Genomic DNA, 20,365 nt, shown 5'->3' with positions numbered 1-20,365 from the left:
TTTTGATGTGGTGTTTACTGAAATCTTTCATGGGCAGCATAGGAGGCCATCATTCTCTTTGTGTGGCTGAAAAAGCAGAAGAACCTAGGCTACAATCCTGGACTCGCTTCCCTGGATTTAATGGGACTTACTTCTGATTAGACTTTTCTAGGATCGCACTGTTAATCACTTGCCACTGCCACTTGTTTGACATTTAAGGTTCTAGTTCATAGGATTTTACTGCTGGGGCAGCACACACACCCTCCATTTGTTGCTGTTTTGTCCCATTGTTCTATCAAAGATTTCAAAAGAACAATGAGGTCACAGCACTTACATATTTTATGCATTGAGGAATAGAGTATAAACCACCAGCAAACTTCTCTTCCTGGCTTTAGACTTTGGTTGTTCTCTAGACAGAGCAAAATAAGAGCAAGTATCCCCCTTTAGAAGGCAAGGAAGCGTTTCCGTGAAATATCCGCATAATGGGTGGTGGTTTGGGAGAGGCATGGCAGGGGTAAAGAATTTGACGACAGCTTGACTGGCAGAGTGAAGCGTGACCCTTGTTTGTTTGGGTAGTCAAAGTACTTACAGCAAATGTCTCAAGCTCATGTTGTTTTAGATAAAAGGATCCAGGCCTTGTTGTGGGATTAATGGGCCGGCCATAAACCCTTCTCTGCATGACCCTATCAGCACCTCTCCCCATTTTAAAGGACAAGAAAAACAAATCATCACACACACACACACACACACACACACACACACACACACACACAAAGGTATGAAGATTCAGTAGAGTTTCACAGCTTGGAAAAGCATTCCTAGGACAGAGTAAATGAGTTGATACAATAAAATACAAAAAGGCGGCAGGATAGCTGCTCAGAGGGCTCTGTATTTTTGGTGGACGCTTGTTGTTACCGTTATTTATTTTAAATTGGAAAAAGACCCTTCCACTTAACCAAGTGCCTACTGCAAGTTATAGAAGATTTAAAAGTATGATAAATAAAAGTTAAAAGAGTTGCAATCTTGAAAAAGGAAAATGAAAAGTCCCTAGGAAACCACTATCTGCAGCAGACTGAAGTTCAAACAAGATCTGTGACCATTGTTTTATTTTCCTGAAAGCAGTTGTGGCAACAGGGGTAAAGATTTGGATAGTGGCTGAAGCGCTGAGGGAGGTGCATTTCATCGCAGAGAGGAAAACACACAGGTACAACCCAGGTATCATTATTGTATTTGTTTATATCCCTCCTCTTCCCCAGACTGGGACTCCAGGCAGCTTACACCTATTAAAACAAGACAGATAAAATACAAAAAGCTAAAAACATATAAAAGATAATCATTAAAAGATAACTAAACGGTAATAGAACCAAAACATTATAAAATACGAATCTATTAAAAGACAGATAATAAAAACAGGAGAGCACTATTCAAAGCCATTCCCTTTAAAAAAAACAACAGTCAGTTCCCCAAAACCTGTTGAAATAAAAGGTATCTGTTTATTTCCCCTCCTGTGGATAATAAGAGCTTCTGGTGGAGATGTGATTTCCACTGGAAAAAAACAGCTAGCATCGCCAAAGAAGAGGACAAAAGAAGAAACAGGTTTATATACCATTTGTTAATTTATAGTTATAGATGCTGATATGGAAATAATTATAATTTAAAGGGAAACACAACACATAAAGGAACTCTGGAAGCTGTCTTATACTGAGTCAGACCATTGGTCCATCTGACTCATTCCTTTCTGCGCCCAATTGGCAGCCATTCTCCAGGTTTTCAAATGGGAACTCTTTTCCAGCCCTATGTGGAGACACTGGGAATTGAACTTGGGACTGTCTGCATGCAAGCTATTGTCTGTGAGAGGCTGGGTGTGAATACCCTCTTAGTAAGGATGGAGGAAACTGCAACAGGGAAAACATTCCCCCACAGCCTCACTACAAACTCCCCTGGCTAGTATGGTGCTGTGAGGGCAGGACCAGGGCCAGATTTAGGTTTGATGAGGCCCTAAGCTACTGAAGGTAATGGGGCCCTTTATATGTCCAGCTGTCCTCTGTCAACAACAAATTGTCATGGTTTTTTGTGTTGAACGTATGCTATATGGTAATTTAGAGACCTAATAAGTATCTAAAGCCATTTGCACGTAACAAAATATGTATTTTATCAAAGTAATTGTTGAACTGAAATACAATTAAGAAGTATATTAATAGTGAAATTATTATTACGCTCTAACTTAAAGATTTTTTATTCATAACAAACTTAATAATGCAAACACATTGGCATTTGGCAATAACAAAAGTTCCTTTAGAAACACAATTTATAAAGACTCATAATTTGGGGGGGACAAGAGAGTGTGGCCCTAAAATATAGCTTATACTTAAATCCAGTACTGGGCAGGACTTGGGGAGGCAAAATCCAGAGCCCCACTCAGCAGAATGAGGAGGAGGCCCCCCCAAACGCACCCCATTTTTCAATAAGTGAAGTAATGCACGGTGTCATATAAAGAGGTGAGTTCCCGACACCGTGAGACCCTTATGTCCGGAATCTAAAATTGCCTTTGTGCGCCACTTTTGCTGACAAGCAGAATGTGGAACTGCACACCCGCCACATCTCAGCAGCCAAGAGGGATCATGCAGATGTCAGCTGCGACCCCCGTTTGGTTTAGCATGGGGATGCGGCCGTTTGGAGTTGGAATGTGAAAGGTTTTTCAACCCCAATCTGTCTGACAACTTGGCTGTTGGAGGTGGGCTATACAGAGCGAAAGAAATGCCCTCTGGAGATGTATGATCATATTTATCATACATGACCAGGGCAGACGAAGGCTCCAATAACTTTGTCCATCTGGCATTCTGGAACAGAAAGCAAAGTAAGGGGAGAGGTGGAGGTGGAGTAGAAGCTCCAAGGATAATAAGCACCATTAAGGTTAGTCTGTCTCATGATTGTTTCTTATTAAAAAGAGACTGCACTTTATCTGTGCAGGATATGCTGTTCGGATGAGGGAATTAGCAGAACGACTGCCTCCATATCATCTAATTAGCAAAAATGTTGATAAGCAGATACAATCACATATGATTAGGATCCTTTTTAAAAGCCACTCCATTAATTAAATAGACAGAGAGGCTGCCTCCAACCCTCGTGTGCCACTGATTAGAATACAAATATTTACACTAATCTCACCTCCATCAGTCAGGGGACACTTTTGAGTATTTTCAGTGACATCTGATTACTATTGATTTTCATCCCCAATGTCAGGCCATTTTGTTAGTATCTGAAAGTGCTGCCTTCAGTTTCGGATGCTTTAAATCATGTTAAGGGTTTATCTTAATGACGCTGCTGATAACCACTGCTCAGGTCACTCGTACTTTCTCTTCAAAGAACACAGCCTGGGCTGGTTTTTATTGTTTGTACTTGAGATTTAAGATACGAAAAACATTTCTCATTTCAAAGCCTCGGCTCCTAGGGATGGGGCTGCCTAGCTAGTTTGTGTATCTAGTTATTTTGTGTGGGCATCTCTCTCGTCCCACTCTTGATTTCTTCCTGCCCCCCCCCGGTCTCCCGCACACACTCCTCCTTTGCTCCACAATCCATTCTAGCTTATAGCAGTGGCGCTGGAGTTGCTGATAATCTCTGATGCCTGCTGTAGACCCTGGGAAATGGACAGTGAGCGGCTCCCACTGAGAAACGCACACACTTACTCTCTGCCTACATTTCAGGCTGGCCAGTGAGCGAAACCCTAGGAAGACAATCTTAGATAGCAAAGCAACTATATTGGTATACCGAGCAGCAGGATTGAACTGGTTGGCGGCGATGGTGGCGATGATGATGATGCACAGTATCTAAGTGAATATAAGCACTACATATAGGATAGTGACTCTGCTCTGTACCATTCCCTTTCCTCCATCCATGTCAACCGGCTGATGTGGATGTGGAACCAGCAAGTGTCACATTCTACCCATCAGGAGCCCGGCAGCTGGCAGACAGAAATGTACTTTTCATATGATAAGGGCCTTCCCACTCAATGTACAGTGCATACATTCTGAACAAAAAGCATATGCTTATCAGAGGGTGGTCTAACTAAGACATTGCCTGTGGTTAATCACTCGTGTTGGGAGACCGTCATGGACCAAGGCATTTGACCGGCAGAGGAGAAGACAATGCGCACCCACACACCCCAGTGCCACACTGGTGATGGGGCATCGTCTTCCACTTCACCCAAGGGCAGCAGTCTAGGCTAGGGAATGAAGGGCAGGCCACATGGTACACAAAGCTTTGGCACCTTGTTGCTGCTCTCTGCCTGAGTAAGTTGCCTCATCGTAGAACCAATCCTGGTCATAAGCAAAGTTGCTCACTACTGGTACTGCTCAAACGTTTGAATTATATGATCCCCCTTGAATGGAACCACCCAGGGTATCACTATCCCATCATTCCCAGCACCTGAAAGACATGAGCACTGAGGGGCTTTTGTGAACTGAGGTTGGTCAATCTATTGTCAAGGTAGTCTAACAATGGGGGCAAGTTTCTCCCCTGCTCAAGGGGCCAGCTAGTGTAGGCCAGGTTTGCTGCCTCAGTTGTGCTTGTCAAAATCTTCTGCTTTATATAACCACTTGTAGAGTGAAGCTAAAGGATCCAAGAAGCTAGGGCCATGCTGGGCACCTAGATGCAGACCAGCAGGAATGATGCTATGCTCTGCAGTGCAATTTATCTTCTTGGGAACAAAGTGGCCATTCACTCATGGTGTTGAGGGTATTGTAGGAATATATGCTGTTCTCCTTTGACTGGGGCTAGCATGGCTAAGGTATTTCAGACAGTTGGATCACCTGGAATAGTCCTAAGAGAGAGATGCCTCCTCTGGAAAGTTTATAGTCTAAGGCATCTGCAACAAGTTGCATCATAGATGTGAAATATGACCTTTCCAGAGAGCTCATTTGCACAACACACCTACTGATAGGACGGCAGCAGACCTCAAATGCACTAAAAGTCAACTGTGTGCTGATTGGCCGAGATGCTTCTGACCTCACAATACTACTCAGCAGCCAGCGCCTTGAAATCAAACAATATGAGCAAGCAGCCTTTCTCTTTCCCTTTGGCACCAAAACCATTACCATTGGGCTGTGAGGAAAGAAGCGCCACAACCAAAACAACGGGATCCACTGGATCCGAACCGCATAGGACCTTGTGTCCCCAGGGAAAACCCACCAAATAATCTCTAAATCCAGCCAGCCTTTTCTTTGGGATGGTTAATTATTACGAAGTCCTAGGGCTGCATCAAAATGCCTCGCAAGAAGATATTAAGAGGGCCTACCGCAAGCTGGCACTGAAATGGCACCCTGACAAGAATCCATACCACAAGGAGGAAGCCGAAAAGAAATTCAAAGCAGTCGCTGAGGCCTACGAAGTTTTGTCTGACCCTCAGAAACGCGCTCTCTATGACAGGCCTGTCAAAGAACCAAGGTTTAGAGGAAGAGGCGCTTCTGGGGGCCACTCCCGCAGCCCTTTCGATTTTGACTTTGTATTCCGCAGTCCTGATGAGATCTTCAGGGAGTTTTTTGGAGGAATGGACATCTTTGAGCACGACTTCTGGGACAACCACTTTGACGATGACAGTAACAGGGAGGAGAACAGAAGCGGCTTGCAAGGACCCCTGGGTCTCTTTTCAGGATTAAGTGCCTTTACTAATTTTGGATTCAACTCATTCGGTCCTGGCTTTCACACTATGGTCTGCAGGTCCTTTGGAGATGACAGCAGTGGAACGCACAACTTCAGATCCGTCTCAACTTCTACCGAAGTGGTCAACGGGCGAAGAGTCACTACGCGAAAAATTGTTGAGAATGGGCAAGAAAGAGTGGAAATCGAGGAGGATGGCCAGCTGAAGTCCATAAGAGTAAATGGAAGGGAACAGCTGAAATGCTAACACCTCTCCTCATGCCTGTCCCAAAAGCAATATCCAGCTGCTTGTGCGATCTTAAATGGAGTCTTGTTCCGTAAAACCGGAATCCAACTAATAAACTCCTTCATTGAGTTCAAGACATGTTTGGTAAAGACTTCTTAATTACTTAATTACTTAATTTTGCACCAATGTAGGGATGTTGAGGCATTTGGTTTATTTTGAATAACTCCGAAAATTCTATTGAGGAAACCAGTGTGACCAAGGATAGGCAAATCTGATAATTCTGGTTACTCTCGGTTTCTCATCTTTCCAGTCTCAACCTCAGTTCTTCACATTTCCACATCAGTTTGTGCTTTCTTCATGAAAATTTATCAGCATTTTATTGCAAATCCTGAAACACACAATAGCATGTCTAATATGATGCAATTTGTACATTATTTTCACCAATATATGCTGCCATTTACAGATCTTACCCCAAAATAAACATTTTGTTGCACTTTACTTAGCTGGAGGACATCACTGCAAAATTCAGAAAATTGTGAATTTCAAAGGATGTTTGTGTTTTGGTTCATAGGTTGTTTCAGAAAATGTAAATTTGGCAGGTTCACTTTTAAATGCAAACTGAATTGAATTTCTTTCCCCATCCCTAACTTTGACATACCTGGGCCTTGGCATCCAGGAATTCTCCTTTTATACCTATTTTATTTTTCCTTGCCCACCAACGGATATGAGGACCTAAGGGATCCAAAGACTCATGAAATTTTCTCTGAACTGACACGAAAATTATATCCTCAGACTTGTATAGATCAGCAATAATCTCTAATGTAAAAAATCTCTTTGATCATCACTCTTAAAAAAAAAATGACGTGTCTGAAATCCAGGTGGTCACTACATGTCAGCATTCACACTACAATGAGTTTCCACTATGGTTCTAAATGAAACCCTCAAGTATGAGTTCCCTACCTGTGACCTTCAATATAATTGCTTGGAAGTTGGAAAATATTTGCATTACTTATTCATCTTGTTTCAAAGAGCAATATTAACAACAATAACCAAGTTAATTCCTTGTAAGCCCTTTCAAGGTCTGTCTTCATTCTTCTGGAGACAAGAATAAAGCAGGTGAAACTTAGGCAGCTACAGATTCAAGAACACTGAGCTAAGAGGAAGCAACAAGTTGGAAAGGACAGGGTTAAAAGGGCAAAGATGAAAGGTTAGCTATGTCAAACTTAATAGGAGAGTGAACATAACTCAATTTTTTTTACTCTTTCTCTGATATTTCTATTAGATAATAGGCAACAATCCAATTACGAAGTAAATATTACTTGGAAGGCTGCTTAGGTATCAACAATTTACAAAGTTCATTTTAAAGTTAATAAAATGATACAGTGGGCACTAATGTAGATATTTCTGTCTTCGCAATATACATAGAAAGAAAACAACTGAATGTTCCTGGCATGTTTATATTCCATCTTTGCCCTAAGGAGTTCTTTGTGGCATACAGGATCCGTCTCTTTTTATTCCGACAACAACCCTGTGAAGTTGGTTAGTCTGGCCCGGGATAAGAGCTTGAAGAGGTAGGGAAATCTCCCTCATAACAGCAGAACTCAGGGGTCATTCACACAGCATGTGGGGTTACATGGAAACGGCAGAATCATATCCTACAATTGGAATTTCACCATATAGTCCAAACACTGGATAGCTCAGTTGGCTAGAATGTGATGCTGACAAAACCAAGGTTGCAGGTTTGATGCCTAGACAGTCGCATATTCCTTCACTGAAGGGCGCTGGATGAGATGATCCTCAAAGTCCCTTCCAACTCTACGATTCTATGAGCTAAAGCTTCTCCGAGAATGTAGTTCTCACAGGAAGTCAACTTTTAAGGAGCTTCAACATTAGCTATACCTTTGTTAATGAGAATGCTTTCATGAGTTGTAGTTTTCCAAAATACTGGCATACTTCATTTGAAAAAGATACAAACACAGCAAAGTGGCATCTTTTGTTGGATCAGTACTGTCCAGTAAAAGGGGATTCATTTATCTCTTATTGGGGAACATGACTCCTAAGTACCAAAATATTAGGCATGCCAAAAACAGTTTCTTGTTCTAACACGACCTTCCCTAACTTGGTGCCTTGCTGATGTTTTGGACCATTAGCCCTAACCAGCATGGCAAATCATCAGGGACTGTTGGACCATCCAGTCCAACATCCTGTTCTCACTGTTGCCAAGCAAATGCCTACATGAAGCCCATAAGAAAGACCTGAGATACAGTCCAACTACACCTGGGAGGCACCATTGCTAATATGCAACTCATGAAGCATCAAAAACAGAATGCCACTACCTAGCTATAGTCGGATGATGTAAGTGAGAGAGGTAGGAGATAGCACCAAGCTGGGAAATTTCCTGGGGATTATATTTCCCCTTCCTCTGCACAACCCCTTCTGCTCATGGAGTACAGGGATTGTGTGGGGGAAATGTTGTTCCACAAATTGTTTCCTCTGAAATTTCAGTGGGAAAACTTTCAGGAGCCACCGCAGTCATGAATGCTGTTGTTCCAGAGCTCTGGTTTCTCAATATGAACTCTGCATCTGAGGATGGCCAAGAGGGATCATGGCGGTGGGGCGAGAGAAGCAGCTGTCATATGTGTGAGCCAGCCCTTCATGAAATGACTGTTGCTCTAAATAAAAAAAAAGGCAGGGTCTTTGTTGCATAGAGACCTCCATAAAACACACAAAAGCTAATTCAGCCCAACTGCACTTAGACTATGAGTGTTAGCAGTTTGCCCAGGGAGCCCGAGACATTATTTTATTAGCAGCCCCACAACTACTTTAACGAGCACTTGGGCTGCAAAAACAAAACTGAAATAAAAAATACATTAAAGCATTTGGAATTACTTCATGAAATACTAAATCACAATATTAACCAACTGACCTTTGCTCTGCACAGACCTGCTAATTTTAGCAATTACAGCCAACAACTTGAATATATCAAGTGGGCAACTGTTTAACAATAATGACATCTGCTTGGAAAATCCAATTATGTCTAAACATCTCTAAATCCCCACTAGGGGATACCTGCTTTCTTTTTGCTACTGTTAGTTCCTGCCTAATAGGATTTTAAACTCACAGCCTGCTGCACATTGCAGTAGCAGTGCCCTGCTCTCCCTGGAGTGCCAACGGCGGGGCTGCGATCACATTAAGCAACAAGCGAGAGCCTCTCTTCGGACAGTGATGGAAGCGCTTTGATTTTCTGACGTCCTAATCTGATAGACAGGCGCATTAGCCAGATCCCTTCACTCCCGTGTTTCCCCTGTAGAGCACATCCCCCCCCCCCAACACAACCTCTGATGTTTTGTACATTAAAAGCAAGTGGTCAGGGTTTTTTCTTTTTGCAGTGGTGCGGGGCGGGGGGGGGGGGAGTCCCCTAAAGGTTTCTTCATCTCAAAGGCAGGTGATAGATATAGCTGGTGGCCACACATGCTTTTGTTAGGAAGCTGATCCCATACACCTTCCTTCCTTCTTGCTTTGACGCAAGGAGAAATGGTAATGGAAGGCCCATGTACACAGTTGAAGTTCGGCTCCACAAACGGTAATTGTGCTATGGAACAGGGCCTTGGGCAAACTGGGTGCTATCTGGGATGTAATTACGTAAGAGCATTTCAGTGTGAAGAGCAAACTTATCCTGCTTTTTGTTACGGAATCCTTTACATTTTCCACATTGCAGAAGTAAGATTGGCACTTTTCTGGCTCATCCGAACCTTGTGCCTTTAAGAGTTAGCATGGCAAGTACAAACACAACCAGTGGAACTTTTTCGTCATTGTGTAGTAAGATGCTCTGCCTGCTGAGTATTCAGCTTTTCAGTGCACAGGAGTCTGGCCAATGGCACAAGAACCTCTACAGGGCTGTTTCGTTCTTCACATGATATGGGATAAATGACCGTGTTCTTTGCTGTGAGGTGCTTTTAGAATTCCAAGTCTGCCCATGATGACAACATCATCAGTTAAGTGTCACAAAGAGGAGACCACACATAAGAAGAATAGTGCTAGTTCAGGCCAATGGCCCATCTAGTTCAGCATCCTGGCCAATTAGATGCCTTCAGGAAACCTGCAAACTGAACATGGACGCAACAGCACTCTCCCCACTAGGGATTCCCAGCAACTGGTATTCAGAGACATCATAAAAATCATTATGGTTAGAAATGGTTGATAGCCTAACCCTCAATGAAAAAAGTGAGCATAACCAACTGGCAACTTCATTCACCAAGAACAGAGCATCAACTGGCTGCTAGGAAATCTTGATCTGGAAACAAAAAATGCAGTGCCAGAGAGCTGAGCTCAGACACTTCCCGCTATGGTAAGCCAGGAGGGCCAAATACACTACAGAAACCTTATCATTTGTTAATGTTATTTGTGAGGCTTGTGGGGCAGAGGAAAGTTGTTTAATTTTGTGGGTACTGGCGAAAGCAAGATAATGACATATGGGGGAGATAATTTTAATTTTAGGTCATAACTGGTGCGGTGATTTGTCATGAGTTGTAGGGGTGGGGCTGGTTAAATGTGTGTGTACAATACACAACATCTTTAGTTTCTGCCATCTTGAATGCAGCATGGCTGAGGGTCACGGCATGCAATGGTGGACTCCCCCAAGATGGAACATGCAACATGGATGCCATCATCTTGGATGTGTCCACAAATTCACAAGAGAGCTCAAAATCCCATTAAATGATTTCACTGGTCAAAAGTTTAGCTGTAGGTGAAAAGGTTAGTGCAGAGATTGATGCTGAATGTTTCAGATAAACATTGTAGAGAAAACCAAATGACTGCTCAGAGATCTGCCATTATTGTTCATTCTGAGATTCTAGCCTTTCAAGGTTTTAGGGACACCTTTGACACTTCCTTATGAGTTTGGCTGAGAGCCAGCGGTGGACCATTCCTGCTTGAATCCAGCTATATTACAAACCTTACAACTTCCCACGGCAATGAATAACATGGATTATGAATGTGCATTGTGTAGAAAAGTGCTTCCTGTTGTTTTGATTCTGCTGCCTGTTAATCTTATTGTGTTTCGCTTTAGTAATTCTGGGGAAAGTAAATAAATGCTTTGGTATTCACTTTCTTTACATAATCTGTCAACACTGACCATGCCATCGTAGTTTAACTTAGCTATACATGTAATTCTAAGTCAAAAACAAACAAATCCCACCTTAAAATTTCCCTTCTCCTTTTAGAAGAAGTATTTTAAAGTCATAACGAAGAGTGTAGCAATTCTCTACACCTTTTGTAGGTATGGGAACTTGGGGGAGAGGATGAAGCGTACAGAATGGTGCATGTTCTATAAATTACAGGGCCACAATCCAATACAGAATTATGTAAGTAATTGAAATCAGCTTAAACTCATCGATTTCTATGGACTTAAATGCAACCATCTCTGCATTGGACTGCGATCCAGGTGTTTTGTGGATTTTTGGGGTACCCCCTTGTAACAATAATAATAAATTATTATTATTATTATTATTATTATTATTATTATTATTATTATTATTAGCCCACCCATCTGGCTGGGTTTCCCCAGCCACTCTGGGCGGCTTCCTATAAAATATTAAAATACAATATTAAAATAATAAAGAAGCACAGCTCACATACCAGAGAAGTAAACAACGCAGGAGCCAATAAGATCAATTTGCTGTTTGGAGTGTTCCTAAATTAGGAGTATTTAGCATGTGCAAGTGCAGTAACAGGAAAGAATGTGATGTTGGCCGGTCAAGAGAGCTGGCAGGGAGAAGAGCAAGGGCAGACAAAGCCCAGCAGCAGGTGCAGGCCATGGCAGCAGTAGGCCAGGAGCTGGATCTGAATCAGTACAATCGCACACAGTTGTTGTTTTGAAAAGAAACCAACCCTGAAAATGTCATATTTCAAACCAAGGAGATAAGCGACAAAGCAGGAGAGAGTGCAAGCAAACGAGGAATATGCCAGCAGAGCCATCGCCCTCTGCTTCTTCTCAAATGCCATTAATGACCATTAACTTTCTTATTTTGACAATTTGTATACAACTTAATCCCGGTTGTCTCTAAGCCGGAGACCCAGTACAATATGACTAAAAATGAGTGAAAGCTATAAAAATAAGAATTCATTTGAAAAGCCTGCTGCAATCAAGAAGTATTCAGTAAGTGCCAGAAATTGGACAGGAAGGAGTCCTGTTTGACTTCAACTGGATGGAAGTTCCACAAAATTGGTCCCCTACAATATCTTTGTGGAGATGAGCCATGCATCTGAGCCATGGGGCACCATTAACAAGGACTTCCCCAAGACCTCCACCATCAAGCAGGTGTATAAGGGTTCAGGGAGGGCCTGAGGTTTCCTGGACCCAAGTTGTTTGTTGTTGTTGTTTAGTCGTCTTAGTCATGTTCGACTCTCCGTGACCCCATGAAGCAGAGCATGCCTTGGAAAACTCTCGCTTTCTTCTCAAAGCTTCTCCTTTTTTTATGTCCATGGAGTTTTCTTGGCAAATTACTGGAGTGGATTGCCAGTTCCTTCTCCAGGTGGATCCCATTTAATCTAAACTCTCAGCTATGACCTGTCCGTCTTGGGTGGCCCTGCACAGCATGGCTCATAGCTTCTTGGAGTTATTCAAGACCCTTTGCCACGACAAGGCAGTGATCCATGAAGGGGCCCAAGTTGTTTAGGGCCTTGTAAATTAATGCAATAACTTTGGACTGGGCCTGGTAGTATATGAGTAGCAGTGCAAGCCTTTGAGCACCATTGGCATATCAGCTGCAACTGATAAAAGACATTCCTAGATCCTGAAGCTACTTGACCTTCTAGCAACAAAGATGGGTCCAGGATCACCCCCCAACTCCAAACCTGCTCTTTCAGAGAGAGTGCAACTCCATCCACATAAGGCAACTGGGTGGTCCCCATGTCTGGAAGATGGGCAGGGTGCCTGTTCTGGACAGGGTGGTGGTACTCACCAAAGGAGAAGATACATAGCTTGGGGGGTACCCCTTGATACATCTTTGTCACTAGATGCTTCTGTGGTGCCTTCTACCAGCTCTGTCTGGTACACCCCATGCAGCTGTTACTGGACAATTTTAGTCTGACCATTATAGCCCATGCATTGGTAACCTTAAGGCTGGATTACTGCAATGCACTCTATGCAGAGTGGCCTTTGGACCTGATCCAGAAGTTTCAGTAGGTGCAGAATGCAGCAACTGGACTGCTGATGAAAGCTGATAACAGATGGTATGTGACCTCATTCTTAAAACATCTGCCCTGATTGCCCATCTGTTAGTGAGCCAGTTCAAGGGTCTTGTATTATTCTACAAAGTCCTAAGCAACTTGAGTCCAGGGTACCTTAATGACTGCCTTCTGCAGAGAGGGCTGGGAAAAGCTCCTTCCTGAAACCCTAGAGACCCATTGCCAGCAGGTGTGGATAATACTGAGCTAGATGGACCATTGGCTTGACTCGGCATAAGGCAGCTTCCTATTATTTTGACCATGTGACAATATGTATAGAGCTGCAAAGCAAAACCAGCAATATTAGGGTGAGGAATTTGAAGAAGGAGTAGAGACAGGAGGAGATGGACAGAGAGGAAAGGGGGGTCCTGTACCTGCTGTGTATATTGCCATCTTATTTATCTTGAATTGGGAGTTGCTCACACGAAACACAAGGCAATCCTATGCATGCTTACTCAGAAGTCTCACTATGGAACTTACTCTCAAGGAAGTGTGTTTAGGGTTGCCCTTAGAGCTTCTTGGGATTTTGCATTATTGTCAAGTTGGGATGTTTTGGGGTTTTCTTTTTTGTAAGTAGGCCTATTTGTTTTGCTTCGGTCACATTTTGCAAAAGAATTGTGACCTCCATTTGTTCCCTGCTAACTGCATCTACCTGCCTCTCCTCTACCAAGAAATCAGCTACATTAAAAAAAACCTGTTCTGGATTTCCTTGAATAGCTTTCTTACTAATACTTGCCATTAAATGGAACAGATCCCACAATTGCTCACATGTTGCCATGTTGAACATACACCTTCCACAAGCCAGCCATCCCTAGGCTTGCCATATGTCAGGAAAATTCCTGGTTTTCAGGTGTAAAAATGGTGTTTGGGGGGATTTTGCCAAAAACCCGGATGTATGCCAACGCGATGGAAAAAGCAGCGGTTTCCAAAAGATAGCTCAACAATTTTGGGGTCTTCCTAAAAAAAGCTGAACAACTTTGTGGGTGTACTTTTAAAAATATGGCAACCCTAGCCATGCCTCCAAAATCAAATTCCTGGTGTGTTCTTTAGTTGTATTCAGGCTGGTATAAAGATAATAATGAAGAGTATTAAATAAAAGCAGGAACAAACCAAGAAGCACCAAAGTGACTGAGTCCTGGATGATGTCAGTGTTAACAGAAGAAAATATTGCAGCAAAGACAAGAGGGGAGTAAGGAAGCCATGCATACTGACAACATTTTTAAAAGCTTATTTTCTTTTATTTTTCATTTTTGAATATTTCTCTGCCTTTTGTGGTTCCCCCAGCTCCCAGAATGAACAGGGGAATTTTGCGTGTGTGTGGAAGGGGGTTATAGCTGAGGCTAAAAAACACGAATTTGCATTACATCCTGGCTCCTGCTGTAATACTTCAGTCTTGTTTCTCTCTCGTCCCCTCTCCAGAACAACTGATCCTATCGCAGCCTGATTTAATTTCAAAGACGGATTGTGATTTGGCAGGGGAGGGGGGGAAAGAGCCAAGCTAATCAAAAGTCACCATCTGCCGCGTTGCCATCGGGATATTCCTCCCCAATAAATGTGCTCTTTGCCAAAATCACAGATAACGGGACTATAGAGGGTGGGAGGTGGGGAGAGGGAAATAAAAGAAAGAAGTTCCGGCACTATTGGGGTGGAAGAGAGAGAATTGGAAGGAAAAAGAGAGAAACCAGGAGGGAGATGAAAGAGACAGGCAGGCATCGGACGGAACACCGAAGAGGGGAAATCATCCAGTGAAGAAACTATTATGAAGCAAGAAAGCCACACTGAGGCAGCTTGAGGATGGAGAGATGGCAAACGAAGACAGACAGACATAAAGGCAAGCAATGAGTAAGATGGGAGGCAGCAGCAGATACTGTGGAGGAAGAAAGAGAATGGCTCTGCTATATCAGATGTAAGAACAAAACAAGAATAGAGGATAATTGTATTCAGAGAATAATCTCTGTCGGTGGGAGGTGGAGGGATAATATTCAATAGCAGAAGTCCTGAAGATGCCAATTTCAGCTCAGAAAGGCATCACACCAGAAAGGACAACACATCTGGGCAAAAATCTTAGTTGATGTGGTAGAGGGGTGGCTGCAGGAACATCCATGCATGATTTCTGAACCACATTTTAAGGCTGTGCTGTTTCCTTGCACAATTTCCCCCCAATCTGAGAATACCGGTGGTGAGTAGCATGGCTGTTCAAGAAGATGATTGTCCACCAAAAATGGATGTCTGACAACAACAACAGCAAAATAATAATAATAATAATAATAATAATAATAATAATAATAAATGTTTGTACTCCGCCCATCTGACTGGGTTGCTGCAGCCATTCTGGGCAGCTTCCAACACATATAAAAACATTAAACCTGAAAAAGCTATCCCAAAAGGGCTGCCTTCAGATATCTTCTAAAAGTTGTATAGTTATTTATCTCTTTGACATCTGATGGGAGGGCGTTCCCACAGTGCAGCAGTTTGGCCAGACTGAAACTCCAGAACTGTGTTGGCCAGATCAAAACTTCAAAATATTGTGGATCTGCAGTATCTGCTCTGAGGTGAGATAGGATACTAAGTTTCACATGCACACATCAACATTGCATCCTTTGGTGATGTGAGGTGGTGAAATAACTGACAACCCAAGACAAGAGACACGAGGTAATATTCTTCGTTCATTTCTGCCCCACTTTTCCAAGAAATTGTCCAGAAGCTGCAGCATACAGAGAAAACATAAAATAGGCAATCAAAACAATACTCACGACACTCAAAATGACATAATAGCAAAGCCAACTATCAGCAATTCAGAGAATGATATTAGTGAGAAAGAAAGTATTAACTAAATTGCACAGCATTATTTTATTAGGCTCTCCTTTTGTTTACTTTCAATTCTCGCTTCCCACTCTCAAATTTTATAGAATCTGCTTGTGCTATGCTCCCTTCTCCTCCCTGTCTAGAATTTGCCAAGCAAAATCCCTCAGAAGGGGCAACTAAACCTGCAAATTTCTTCCAATTCTATCAAATAATTAAAATAGGCAGTTTGGGTTTTGGGGTGGGGAGTCAAAATGGAAGTCTCTTTGCATGAAGACCTCCGCCTGACATTTGGCAGAGGTTTCATTCACTCAATAAGCAATAGTTTATGGTCATAAATGAAGATATGACCATATCTTCATTTTCCCTTTCTGGGTGGGGATAACTTAACAACACTGATCTAAACTCTGGTAACTTCCCATCTGGATTATGTTAATAGGGTTACCTTGAAGACAGTTTGAAAACTTCAGCCAGTACAAAACCTGGCAACTAGGTCATTAACAGGGACCAGATGCTTTGAACTTATTATACCATCCCTCAGGCAGTTAAGCTATGTGTTTTCGGGCCCAATTCTAGGTGCTAGTTTTCACCTAAAAGCCTTGCATGGCTTGGGACCTTAGTACTTGAAGTAACGCCCCTTACATAAACCTGCCTACGTCTTAGGTCCATCTATAGAGCCCCTCCGCAGAATACCCCAAATGTCAAAGTCTGGAGGTGGCAATGCAAAAAGAGGGCTTTTTTCCCACCACCTGGGGAATTTTCTCTCCAGAAATGCTTCCCTGGTACTCTCTGTGCATTATTATTATTATTATTATTATTATTATTATTATTATTATTATTTTGGTGCCAGGCAAATGCATTTATTTTTTCCTACCAAACTTTTAGTAATTTTAGTAATTTTTACAGTGGCAGAGTTCTAGGGTTTTATAGTTGACATATTCCTTATGCATGACAGTTTTAATGTGGGTCATTGTGGTTGTTGTTATGATATGTTATATTGCTATAAGGAAATCTCTTTTAATAAATAGTTTTGTTTAATGGAAGGACTTGGTTGTTCGATTTTAAAAAAAATAAGAATAAGAGAATTGTGCTTTTTAAGTTCTGTATTTCTGATTTTTTGCAGTGACCCAGAGGCTTCAGAATATTTATATGTTGTTACTGATTTATTAATCAATATTTAATAAAGGAACAAAACGTATGCTCCCTTCTTATTTTCTCAGAAAAGAATAATGTTTCCTCCCTGCCTTTTCCAGACAAATTACTGTATGTGAAGATTTGCTAGACCACTTTCCAAAGGCACGTGTAGGAATCCTCCTCTAGGATGGTCAGCAGAGATCACACATCCCCCGAGCCAGACTCTTTCAGAACCTGCTAAATAGAGCCCTGCCAGGCTAATGAGAGTAAAGGTCAGAGTAAACTGATCACTGTCATGAAACAGTGGATCTTTATTATTCAACCATGGTTCCAGACCCTTACCTCCAAACTCTATTCCACCTTCCTGCTAAACAATGATGGCTTCTCATATTCTATATGAGTCACAATGCTCCTTATACACTCCATGACTACGCCCACGCCCACACAGTCAGCACATTCACCCAATTTGTATAACCCTAGAATATAAGCAAATCAAGAGAATGCATGAACTTTTGCTGAATTCCACTTGCAGTGTGTACGGATCTTAGTACAGTTTTATTCACAATAGGGCACAGAGAATTTCAACAGGTGTTTTCTCCCATCAGTGCAGCCCTGTGATGTGAAGCTGAACCTACAGGTCATCTCTTTCTGCAGCCACTGGTGGTGTTACTGAAATGTACCTTTCGTGGTTGGTAAAGGAGTCTGGATGCTCCGGAAGAGTCACAGGATTGGAGGCTCATTGGGGGAAGAATCACTGTAGACATGACAGGCTCCATCTGAAATAACTGAGCTTGGAATAAATCAAGCTTTTTCCCAAGTCTTTGGAGAAAACAATCTGGTTTTCTAAGACCAATTAGAAGCCTAACTAGGAGAGGAGTTTTCTATCCATCTTTAGACTTAGCCACCTACTACCGGAATCTTTTTCTTTTGGATCAAGGGACAACAACCTTAAAATCTTTGAGAATCTGTAGAACATAACAACGCATTCCCACATATCTGAAAATGATGCCATGGATACAGAAGATCATGTACAATTCTTCCATATTACACATGTGTGTGTGTCATACCAAGAAACAATCTGCCCTATATTCCAGATAGGTACACAATTAAACTCTGACAACTTTTGAGGTTCCCTCTTCATGTTGTGTAGGACTAAACCAGGGGTCAACAACCTTTTTCAGCTGTGGGCCGGTCCACCGTCCCTCAGACCATGTGGTGGGCCAGACTATTTTTTGGGGGGTGGGGTGGGGAATGAACGAATTCCTATGCCCCAGAAATAACCCAGAGATGCATTTTAAATAAAAGGACACATTCTACTCATGTAAAAACACACTGATTCCCGGACTGTCCGCGGGCTGGATTGAGAAGGTGATTCGGCCACATCCGGCCCACGGGCCTTAGGTTGCCTACCCCTGGACTAAACGGAAAAAAGCATAGGCTAAAGTCAATGTCGATCACTTGGGATCCATATACAAAATCATAGATGTGACATTACATAATGTAAAGAGCCAAGTTTGGTTACATATGGTAGTGATCAGATACCAGATTAGAGGCTTGGATCCTCCAGTCCAGACTTATATCTGCACCTCAGTGCAGTCCCTCACATCACCTCATGAGGTCCAGCTCCGAGGGCCTTCTGGCAGTTGCATCACTGCGAGAAGAGAGGTTACAGGGAACAAGGCAGAGGGCCTTCTCAGTGGTGGTGCCCACCCTGGGGAACGCCCTCTCATCAGATGTCGAGGAAAGAAACAACCATCCCACTTTTAGAAGACATCTGAAGGCAGCCCTGTTTAGGGAAGTTTTAATGTTTGATGTTTTATCCTGTTTTTTAATATTCTGTTGGAAGCAGCCCAGAGTGGCTGGGGAAGCCCAGCCAGATGGGCGGGGTATAAGTAATTATTATTATTATTATTATTATTATTATTATTATTATTATTATTTCTTCTGCATGACCAAGATTCCAGCAGTTACTATCTTCTAAGCCCAGAGACGATGACAACGACAACAAAAACAACAACAAATCCAGAACAGAGACATGTTCTGCACATGTGGCTTATTTTACCCAGTCCTTGTAAAAAATAATAAACCAACAACAATGCACTACATTTCCACACCAGCATCTTAGTACGACTTCCACTTGAGATTAACAGTAGACGCTCACCTGGTGGGGGTAAGGTATCTGTTGAAGCCAGGACCTCCTTAGCTAGAATTTTGATTGTGCCATACAGGCTCTTGCCAGCATGGTTTTGTTCTGCCACAGCTTCCTCCACCCTGACCCAGCAAGTAGCTGATTCTGACCCAGACTCAGCATTTTATGAAAACTGAATCAATACTACCTGCGCCAGCTGGAAGCCTCTAGACAATGTTATCTCTTTGTTTCTGGCATCATGAAGGAAACTGCCAATCATACACACGTGGGGTGTTGTTTGTCAGCAGTCACAGGCCAGTGGCTTTATTGTCACCAGACTACCTATTGTTTTCATACATATCTATTGTTCAGAAAATTTTGGTAGACTCCCTATGATTGGTGCCTAACAAAATGATGAGTTGGGTCTCTAAAATCAGGACGTTAGAACATGCATACACACGCACACACAGAGAGAGAGTTGGCTTTCAAAACAGTTTTTTAATTACAGTATTATTTATTTATTTGGTTTATATACCACCCTTTGTCATGAGATCTCAGGATGGGTCACAGAAGCCTATACAGTGGTAACTCTGGATGCGAACGGGATCCGTTCTGGAGCCCCATTCACATCCTGAAGTGAATGCAACCCGCGTCCGCGGGTCGCGATTTGCCGCTTCCACGCATGCACGTGACGTCATTTTGAGCGTCTCCGCATGCGCGAGCGGCGAAACCCAGAAGTAATGGACTCCGTTACTTCCGGGTCACTGCAGAGCGCAACCCGAAAATATTCATCCCGAAGCTACTTCAACCCAAAGTATGACTGTATAACTGTATGCCTTGGCTCCCAAACAAATTGGCTCCTGAATGATCGAAACCTGGAAGTGAATTTTCCAGTTTTTGAACGTTCTTTTGGAACTGATGGGGCTTCCGCGGCTTCCGATTGGCTGCAGGAGCTTCCTGCAGCCAATCAAAAGATGCACTTTGGTTTCTGAACGTTTTGGAAGTCGAACCAACTTCCGGAATGGATTCCATTCAACTTCCAAGGTATTTTGAAGTAAACAAAACAGGAGTTTTACATAAGAACATAAGACGAGTCTGCTGGTTCCTCTAGTCCAGCAGCCTGCTCTCACAGAGAAGAAAAAGGAGGGCTGAAGACACTGCCTATCCTGCCCAGGAAAAACCAGATATTTAGGGGAGCATTCTCCGTGACGCAT

General features: G+C 42.6%; 1 protein-coding gene across 1 annotated transcript; it reads left to right on the top strand.

Moving 5' to 3' along the window:
• Nucleotides 1–4,991: 4,991 nt before the first annotated feature.
• Nucleotides 4,992–5,994, top strand: DNAJB8 (DnaJ heat shock protein family (Hsp40) member B8). The gene has a single exon (XM_083595756.1). The coding sequence runs from the start codon at nucleotides 5,204–5,206 to the stop codon at nucleotides 5,879–5,881; it is 678 nt and encodes a 225-aa protein (XP_083451882.1). The 5' UTR covers nucleotides 4,992–5,203; the 3' UTR covers nucleotides 5,882–5,994.
• Nucleotides 5,995–20,365: the final 14,371 nt, after the last annotated feature.

The sequence above is a fragment of the Podarcis filfolensis genome (assembly GCF_964270895.1).
Source record: "Podarcis filfolensis genome assembly, chromosome: 2".
Classification (NCBI taxonomy): domain Eukaryota; kingdom Metazoa; phylum Chordata; class Lepidosauria; order Squamata; family Lacertidae; genus Podarcis; species Podarcis filfolensis.
This window is presented reverse-complemented; position numbering and strand designations above follow the sequence as displayed.

What these genes read in the sequence shown, in the direction of transcription:
- DNAJB8 (XM_083595756.1), top strand. Translation starts at nt 5,204, where the DNA reads ATGGTTAATTATTACGAAGTCCTAGGGCTGCATCAAAATGCCTCGCAA.